At 38.1% G+C, this 10,159-nt stretch overlaps 1 protein-coding gene across 1 annotated transcript; it reads right to left on the bottom strand.

Moving 5' to 3' along the window:
- Positions 1-6,172: 6,172 nt before the first annotated feature.
- Positions 6,173-7,543, bottom strand: LOC124788545. Its single transcript, XM_047255816.1, has 3 exons — positions 7,411-7,543; positions 6,475-7,127; positions 6,173-6,187 (listed from the first exon to the last, which is right to left on the bottom strand). The coding sequence occupies exons 1-3, from the start codon at positions 7,541-7,543 to the stop codon at positions 6,173-6,175; spliced, it is 801 nt and encodes a 266-aa protein (XP_047111772.1).
- Between the last annotated feature and the right edge of the window lie 2,616 nt (positions 7,544-10,159).

A 10,159-nucleotide genomic window follows, 5' to 3' on the forward strand; every position in this document is an offset into this window, starting at 1 on the left:
TATGCATCAAAACACGTCGGGTGCTTGTTCATTTTCTAATATATGTTTTTTGGGGATGACCTAGTAGTTTTATTTTTTTTATTATGAGACATGCGTTAAATGTGGGAAAGTGCATTTAAATATGCCGCAGACATATTACCACAACCTTTATTTCTCATTTGCTGTGTTCCACAACTGTCAACGAAATTATCGCTTTTCAACCTAATGTAGACCTCAGACTATGCTACGAATAAAGTTATTACTCCAGTCAAGGTTTCTAGGGAAAAGGGGGCGAAATCCAGTATAGTGCTCTTGCCCTGTGTGTGTTACCGATATGCTTAAATTTTGATCGTTGTTTTTCTGTAAACAAGCAGCTATATGCCAATCACATCTTCCTGTATGTAGTTTCTCAAAAATCCAGTTTATGTGATCTTAACATAAAAAGAGCTCAATGAGGGAATATTAATAGATCGAAGCAATACTGACATCTCCAAATTGTAAGACTGCTATAGATGAAAGTCACTGATTGTCAGTGGGACAAAACATTTGAAGTAAATCACGAAGCTTTAGGTTAGTTCAACTATTACTTCTTAATGTAGTAGGCAGTCACAATTTTCTTCCGTATTTTTATGTATATACATACTACACAAGCAACCAAATGGTACCGTTCCACTCGCAAATAGAGAGAGGGAAGAAAGGCTGTCTATCATCCGAGCCCTGATTTCTCATGCCTTCTAAATTTTCTCAATAGTGTTATACAAAATAATACTCGCACATAGTTTGAAACTACTGGTAACCTATCTAGCATCCAGCCTCTGAGTTGCTTCAATGTGTTGCTTAAATCTGACCTGGATCTCAAACTTTGGAGCAGTACTCATGAATGTGTCACATAAGTGTTCTATACGGGTGGTCTAAGTGATTCTCATTTCCAGTCACAAAACGTATTCATCTTCCCAGAGGAAGGAAGTAATGACCCTGAAAGCTAGAAATGGTATTTTTATTCAAGTGCTGTTTCTCTCTCATACTTCGTACAAAGCATTTCAGAATTTTACAATGAGTACTGGCAGCCCTACACATAATGGTAACATTAAAAACCTGTTAATTTGAACCTTAGTGTTAACTATCATATGCATCCTTGAGTCAGAACATTACGTTTAATTATAATTATAGAAGGAGAGGCTAATAAAATAATTTTTTTACTTTGTATTTTATTAATATCTGAGGATTTTCAGTTTTCTGCCTGATGTCTAGCAGCAACCTCTTAAAGACTTTCAATCAGAATGTGAAATTCCATTCTGAATCGTAGGCAGGGATGTATAGTCTACATGGACATTGTTTTTCCTTCCAGTATTTTGCAAGTTCATTTCACTGAACAGAGTAAAATTACCCCTATTATGAACAACAAATACTATTAGGGAGTAAATATGTTGACATGTAAGTGAAAGACTCCGAAGAGACTCTGAGGAGACTTCTGTAAGAAGCTGCACTATCGATTTTACACAATAATTTTACTCACATAGATCAAAAGTTCTGTTAACTTGCCCTATCAGATTTGAATAATATCGCAAGCTTTTCATAACAGCCTCCACCACCGTCACCAGTAATGGTACTGGTATGTAATGGTATTGTGTACTGTAGCAGCACATTAAAAGTGTTTCAATTGAATTGATTCTGCATTATTTCTCTTCCCCATGTCCTTGACATTAATGCTACCAAGTTATGTTCTTGTACGGTAATTAGTTTCCATGTTATAACATGTTAAATATAGAAAGTTTAACTGTAACCAAGCAGTAGTTTTCCTCGATGACAATATCAGTTCCAGAATTTAAAAATCTATCTTGTGGGGTGAAAATCCGTTACTGCTACTATCTTGTGCTGACAGTGAGATGACTTTCATTTGTAATACAGTTTCATAGTTTTTGTAGTTGCTCACGATCTTTACACTTGCATGCAATGGGTGTAGCATCAGCATACAGAACTATCCTTGAATTTGAGGAGCAGTATTTTGTCATTTACACAAATCAACGAAAGAAAGTATCCCAGTACAAAGTCCTGGGTACCCTGTATTACCTATCAGTAATGTTAGATCTGTGTGTGCCACTCGCCATCCTTATGAGTGAAAACTGATTTGTGTTAGATTAGGTTTTATTAAACTGTGAACAATTACCAGCATAATTACCAGCCGTTTTCCCTTAGTATTTACTATCTCTCTCTCTACAAGCAACTGATAGAGATTAGCTAAAACAAATCTGTAATTTCAGATGGACGTCTGTCTATATCTAAAATTGTGTTTCCTTTCCCATCTATAGCTTATCGCAGAAAGTTGAGTAACACCTTCAACACATAGGAATTACATCTTTGAGCACCAATTATTGCCACTTTTTGCAACATCACCATAAGGTTTGATATCCCTACTGAAAGATGAGCAGAAATTCTTTGTTAATGGGTGCATAATAAGATTCTTTTTTGGTATACCAGTGCTCAGTAATAACTGAAACATCTGGTTTATTAAAACATGCTATTATGTCCAAATCATTGTGCTTATTTCCTAGACTCGTAAAGTTTTGGAGGATGATCTTGGTTTGCAGGTTGCATTGTATCCACATATTTATTTATTTTGTAACCACATCTATCCCCATTAAACAAATCAGATGTGCTTGTCAAACTGGGAAGAGGAAACAAAGAGGCCACACATGTACAAAATAATAATAAAAGGAAAGATTCCAAAAGAGTTCCTGACAGCAAAATGTAAAACTTAATTGTTTTTGGATATATTACTTCTTATATCCTTCATTCAAAAACTTAAGAAGGCTGTTAGTTTAGTGTCTTCAAGGCATAATGCTGTTTCATTGAGCATCGCAACAATCAAGTCTGAGATAGTAGTGTACTATGATACTACCTATGAAGAAATTGATGTACTGGATGTGAAGCGCTACCCAGCAGGTGTTCCAGAAGATGGCCCTGCACTGTTCTATATCATCATGAATATACCTATACATTAGTGATATTTTCATCACTGACTGAAAATTGAATAATCACATTTTTGCTTCAAGTTTCTGAAATGGCAGTTGATGAGATCATATCTGAAGAGACAGCTATCAACCCACACTTTCAGCATGAGGTAGGACTAGCAATTACCAGAATTCTGAAATGTGGATCTTGTAAACCTAGAGTTGCTCTAGGAAAACAAGTAAGATGTGACACGTGTTCCAGATCAAAGATGAGAAGTATTAGTTATAGCACACAAATATGCAGTGAATAAGAAGTGTGAAATGACTGTGTTCGTCGGCCGGGGTGGCCGAGCCGTTCTAGGCGCTACAGTCTGGAACCGCGCGACCACTACGTCGCAGGTTCAAATCCCGCCTTGGGCATGGATGTGTGTGATGTCCTTAGGTTAGTTAGGTTTATGTAGTTCTAAGTTCTAGGGGACTGATGACCTCAGAAGTTAAATCCCATAGTGCTCAGAGCCATTTGAACCAACCATTTTTTGGCTGTGTTCAAAGCTATGCAGACTTGTTTAATTCCTGGTTTAAGTAATTCACATTATTTCATTGCTGTTTCCTGCTGTCATCCATTAATACCTCAATGTCAACAACTACTTTGTTACTTTAAAACCTTCACCATGTTCACTGTGGCTGACACAAAGGTCAATAAGAGCTACTAACACCGTGCTTTTAAGTGTCATCTGCAGTGAATGTGCAAAACAAGAACATTTTTGCAATTTAATTGAAAGTCCTAATTCAGCTTCCTTTTTCAGGCATGTTTATTTTTAAATATTAAAACTGATGAGAGTTTCATTACTAGACCACGAATTTTGAAATCTGGATCATCCCAGCATTGTAACAAAATGTGCACCATACACAACAGGTTCAATACAATCTCTCCTCTCCACAAATTTGCACCTCAGATGTGTTGTATGTCATAATACTACAGTTAATTTTCCATATATCTGAGCAAAACCAGTTCTTGCGTGTCCAAGTTTATCTCATCTAGGCATTGCACCTTTCCCTTAACTTTAGTGTGCTTTACAATAAAACTTGTATGAAAAGTTTTCTGTGTAAATTACCTATTCTACAGCTAATGCTTGTATAACCCAGTGTGCCATTCAGGTGGGTTTACTTGTGTGTCAATATAATTGTCAGGTTTGGTATGAAAGGGTTTCTTGAAATATATTCCCACATAAATTTTTTAGTATCTATTCTCAGTTGCAAAATATATTACGCACTGTCAGTGCCATTTCAATGCAAAAATTTTAAATCATGCTGGGGAATATACCAATAACACAGTTCCAGGACACCTCAGAAATTTGATTTTAGTTGCTTCAACCAATGAGAATTACGGACCAAGTCTTGCACTGCCCTGTTTTGTGTATTAATCCATTGGCTGGCATGAATGTGCCGGTGGTCACAGCACTGGGGCCAGCAGTGATATGGTAACAACCAGGTATCAGCAATTTTACACTTTTATCTTACTGAGGAAAAATATTTACTTATATTTAATATTCCTTGCCATTTCCAGACTATTTTTGGGTCTGCAGTATTTTTATTTAAATGTCTTGGAAAACCAAACGATTAAATGACTACAAAGTTATTCATGAATTCATTTTTAGATACATATTTAACTGTGTAAAGGATAATTCCTGAAACAGTAATTAGCATTCTAGCTGTTCTTTTTAGCCACGACTGTACAGATGCATATACTTCACATTCAAAGTTCCTAAATGCCTGCTTAACACATTGACTACCATGCTGCCCACAGCATAGCAGAACACTTAATGCTGTATGCCTGACCTGGTGGTGAAACATCCATTACTAATCATGTCAGGGTCAAGAAATGCAGAAGATAATCTCTCAGGGAGTACTATAATCTAAAAACGTAAAATTATAACTGAAAAGGTCATTTCCAATTATGTCTACCAAGCAAATTATGCTTTCAGTCAGTGATTTCTTTTGCCATAAATGACTAGTGAACGCACATGCCAGAGGATGGTAAATATTCATACTTTGCCTCTGAGAAGCAGCAAAGCCATTAGAAACAGCTATGCTAATAGTCCAATTTATGTTGAAATTATCACCTGGGTATTTTAATTAAATTTGTTCTACTATAAGCAACATGATAAAGGAATCAAAAAAACACACACACACACTGAATTAATTTCTTTATTAACAACGCTCGGATTTCCACATCAACATAGAGGTACCAAGCTTGATGCGTTACTCGTTTTTTTACATGGCGAGTTTCCCCAGTAGGCCTATAAACCATGAAACAGACAAAAAGCTACTTCTCGCTGTCTTCTCTTCTTTGGATTTTCACTTCAGAAACTGAAACATCCATTACAAAAACAGATTACATCACTCACAAATCTGGATTCAGTCACTGCAATTCATACCTATTTTACTGTAAAAAAATACTGATTATGATGAATGATGTAATTTTGAACATTCAAAAGTTTTCAAATGTGCAGGTTACTGACGTTAGAATATAGTTACTACACAATTTTTGATCAGGAAAAAGTTAGTGTACGTTTACACTGCCTGCGATGCGATGCGACGCGACGTGACGCGATGCGAAGCATAGTGGCCAAAGCGATGCAATATGATGGAGCGTTCACACTGCACACGATACAGCGCGCACGCGTGCGATCTGGCCAGCAATTGAGCAGTCTCGGCACGATGTTATGTTTCCTAGACCCAGTAAATTCTTTTTTATTAGAAAACAGTGCTCTGAGAATTCAACGCAGTCGTGAATGGGTGCATGAAATCAATAAGGAGAGGAGGGCTTTAGGAGAATTTCATCATTTGTACAGTGACTTGGGAAAAGATGAGGATAAATTTTGGAGTTATCCAGAATGAGTACAGAGACATTTGATTATATAGTGTCGTCTGTTTCAAATAGATTACAGAAGCAAAACACAAATTTCAAAATGGCTATTACCCCTGAAAAAGTTATGATCACCATTAGGTGTTTCTTTCTTCCTCTCTTGTTAGGTCCGAATTGCAACTGCTCACATCATTTCAGGTTAGTTCTACCACCTGGTTATTAATATTATATTAATATTAAGTTTACAGCAATCATTTTATTATGAAAGATTTACAAATTGTATTAGATTCAAACTTTCTTTTAATAAATTTTGACATAGTTGACAAAGAGAAGTAAAATACGTCACAGTTCACTCACTTAAGTATCAAAGTTTTCAGAATCTTGGTGGCTTGAAATAACAATGTCATCTGGTTGAATTTCAGAAATGACTATTTCATTCAGCGGATTTCCAGCAATTACGATTTCAAAAAAATGTTCAAATGTGTGTGAAATCTTATGGGACTTAACTGCTAAGGTCATCAGTCCCTAAGCTTACACGCTACTTAACCTAAATTATCCTAAGGACAAACACACACACCCATGCCCGAGGGAGGACTCGAACCTCCGCCGAGACCAGCCGCACAGTCCATGACTGCAGCGCCCCTGACCGCTCGGCTAATCCCGCGCGGCAATTACGATTTCAACTGGATTTTCAGGTGCATATGGTGACATCAACGAATGTGCAGTGGAAGTGGTTGATTGTTCCAATTCTTCCAAAAGAACCTGCTGAATTTTTATCCTGGCTCTCAACTGAGCTGCTGGTGATAGTTTTCGCATTGCTGGCAGCAAACTCACTACAAACTGATAGCTGTCATCTTGCGTTTCTGATTTCGACATTTGTTGCTCAATTAGCTTCAACTTTTGCTTCTCTATATTTAGCAACTCAGAGTTTGTCGATTTCATGGATCTCTTGTTTTGGTTTGTGTCTAGGGTGGGTGAGGGAGGAGGCATCGAAACGCTACCCTCTGAACTTACAGACAATCTTGAAGACCTGGCTTGGTTGGTTTCATCAGGTGAAACACTCTCTTTCTCTGTAAGAGCTGGTGAAAATGGTACGTCGTCGTGTGCGTCGTCGTGTTGCGATACTGTTCTTTTACTGTGATGAATATTAGTCTTGGTCTTCCGTGGCGTCATTATGTCAGTCAGGAAGGTCATTAGCTCGTACCACGGCCATTTGGATTGGAAATGCGGCATGCCACCTTCGTCTCCTGAACGTTCAGCACGAGTTTTTTTGAGTTCAGAGCGGAAAGTGTCACGTAGGTTCTTCCATTTATTCTTCAGTACCTCGCCTGAAAATATAGACGGGAAATTCCAAAATGACAGAGCAAACAGTAGTGCTTCAAGAAGAGCGAGGAGTGTCAGAGAGGCCTTCAAAAACTATGTCAACAGTCATTAACGCAAATATATTTCATGCCGAAATTATCAAATACTGTAACTATTGTGAACGTCATTTCATTATCAAAATACTGTAATAGTATCTATACACAATTAAAATTAGAAAATAAACGAAGTTGTTTGTGTTACTTATTTCTTGGAGTCTTGTAGCTATTTATTTTACTTTTTTGTACTTACTGTCTGTTCCACAATCTTCAGCTATTTCATTACATGCTTGATGAACAAAATCCCTATTTTGGTAATATTTATTTTTCTGCTCCCACAACACGGAGCGTTCACGCACACTGTTAATTAGTCTTTCAATGTCCATTGCAAGTAAGTAATTACTTCAGACGCAAGTGCAAGCAAGCAATCGCTCCAAACACTCGCGCGAAACGCAAACTCGGTTGCGACTACAGCGGAGTCATCGCGTCGCACCGCATCACGTCGCTCGGCCCAGCCTGCAGTCTAAACGGGCACCGCTCTGTTGCCACTGTTAAACCAAGCCTGCCCATTGTCACGCGATTTCAGCGCTTCATCGCTCCGCTCGGCTCGGCATCGCATCGCATCGCATCGCGGGTAGTGTAAATTTAGCCTTACGATGATTGCAACTTAAATAGCGAAGCCATTTGTTATGAGAATACGCCATTACTACAAATAATCCACATAGATGCATTGAAAGAAACTTTACTGGGTAGCATAATGCATCAGAATACTATTGGCACAAAGAATGAAATTTCTGTAGATTTACCATACACTTTACTTTTCTTGAGCACTATAAGATTACTAATGGAAGTTACTTACCGTCCATTATCTGGAATATAAACTATCCTTTCTCCTCTGCAAACATCTGCTTTTGCAGCAAGTATTATCAATTTTTTTCCGTGATTGAAAAGCTTTAACGCACACAAATCACAAAACCCGTCATTATAAACACACACCCACAATGCATTAGCATGTCATGTTCAAAGTATATCCACGTTTCGAAAACTACCAGCGATATTGGCTAGCATGAGGGACGACGTCATGTCATGATGTGACGTCATGATTCCTCGGGGCCCGCGAGACGCTTCTCCTCTTTGACACACATAATTTTTATCATGGACGTATAAGGAGGGGAGATGCCATGACGTCACAAACTTGAAGCCGACAGAAACCGAGCTCCGCCATTGCAGTTTGGTCAGAAGACTCGTTTCCGATTGTGCTACTGTGTAGAGCTGCTGAAGGTTTTTTCATTTTAAAATGCCGGTTTGCGTTGTTTACGGGTGTACTAACCGTTGGAATAGTGCTACCAAGTTAAAAGGAATGACGTTCCATGCGTAAGTGGCCCCATTCGTAAAATAATGTCGTTTATATTCGTGAGATGTGCGGCCTTGTTTACGTTTTGTGAAACTATTTTCTTCTTATTTTATTTCAGATTTCTGATCAATGAAGCTCGTAGGGCTCTGTGGGTTCATATGCTTATTTTTCTTGACGAAGCACAAACGATGTTTGTATTTACAAATGAAATTTTGTATAAGTGTGTAAACGAGTAAGAAATATCATCCGGCATGTAAACTAGCATAGCTTTCGGGTTCTGCTTTCAGTTTACATCGACACAAATACAGTAAAAGGTAATTTGAGTTTGAAAAGAGCTTTGTACACTGTTATTTTTCATCATTCGAATTTCGTATCCAAAAGAAACACTTAAGTTAACGAGACCAAATCAGTTGTATTGCTGGGGCAAAAACGCATTAAAAACAAAACGAAAACACCTGAAAAAGCTATTCTGACGTTGTGTTATGCATGTAAACATTGTAACACTCATCATCTGAAATAATTTCGCAGACATAACGTTAAATATGAAGAACATGCAATTCTAACAAGAGCTCTGTCACTGTTTTGACCAATCAAACATGGCGGCCCACCGGCTTCAAACAGACGTACAGCAGACGGCCATAGTGCCATCTCGCCTCCTTATACCTCCATGATAAAAATCATGGAGGTATAAGGAGGGGAGATGGCACTATGGCCGTCAGCTGTACGTCTGTTTGAAGTCGGTGGTGATACTTTGGTGTAATTAATGGAAACCACCCTCTAGGTCACCAAATCATGGAGGTATAAGGAGGGCCGTCTGCTGTACTTCTGTTTGAAGCAGGTGGGCCGCCATGTTTGATTGGTCAAAACAGTGACAGAGCTCTTGTTAGAATTGCGTGTTCTTCATATTTAACGTTATGTCTGCGAAATTATTCCAGATGATGAGTGTTACAATGTTTACATGCATAACACAACGTCAGAATAGCTTTTTCAGGTGTTTTCGTTTTGTTTTTAATGCGTTTTTGCCCCAGCAATACAACTGATTTGGTCTCGTTAACTTAAGTGTTTCTTTTGGATACGAAATTCGAATGATGAAAAATAACAGTGTACAAAGCTCTTTTCAAACTCAAATTACCTTTTACTGTATTTGTGTCGATGTAAACTGAAAGCAGAACCCGAAAGCTATGCTAGTTTACATACCGGATGATATTTATTACTTGTTTACACACTTATACAAAATTTCATTTGTAAATACAAACATCGTTTGTGCTTTGTCAAGAAAAATAAGCATATGAACCCACAGAGCCCCACGAGCTTCATTGATCGGAAATCTGAAATAAAATAAGAAGAAAACAGTTTCACAAAACGTAAACAAGGCCGCACATCTCACGAATATAAACGACAATATTTTACAAACGGGGCCACTTACGCATGGAACGTCATTCCTTTTAACTTGGTAGCACTATTCCAACGGTTAGTACACCCGTAACCAACGCAAACCGGCATTTTAAAATGAAAAAACCTTCAGCAGCTCTACACAGTAGCACAATCTGAAACGAGTCTTCTGACCAAACTGCAATGGCGGAGCTCGGTTTCTGTCGGCTTCAAGTTTGTGACGTCATGGCATCTCCCCTCCTTATACCTCCATGAT

The sequence above is a fragment of the Schistocerca piceifrons genome, chromosome 3, assembly GCF_021461385.2.
Source record: "Schistocerca piceifrons isolate TAMUIC-IGC-003096 chromosome 3, iqSchPice1.1, whole genome shotgun sequence".
Taxonomy (NCBI): Eukaryota; Metazoa; Arthropoda; class Insecta; order Orthoptera; family Acrididae; genus Schistocerca; species Schistocerca piceifrons.

Bases quoted from the DNA above. Each gene is read 5' to 3' on its own strand.
- LOC124788545 (XM_047255816.1), bottom strand. From the start codon at position 7,543: ATGGACATTGAAAGACTAATTAACAGTGTGCGTGAACGCTCCGTGTTG. The intron at 7,128-7,410 runs GTAAGTACAAAA...CTATATTTTCAG, and splicing joins TGAAGATTGTGGAACAGACA to GCGAGGTACTGAAGAATAAA.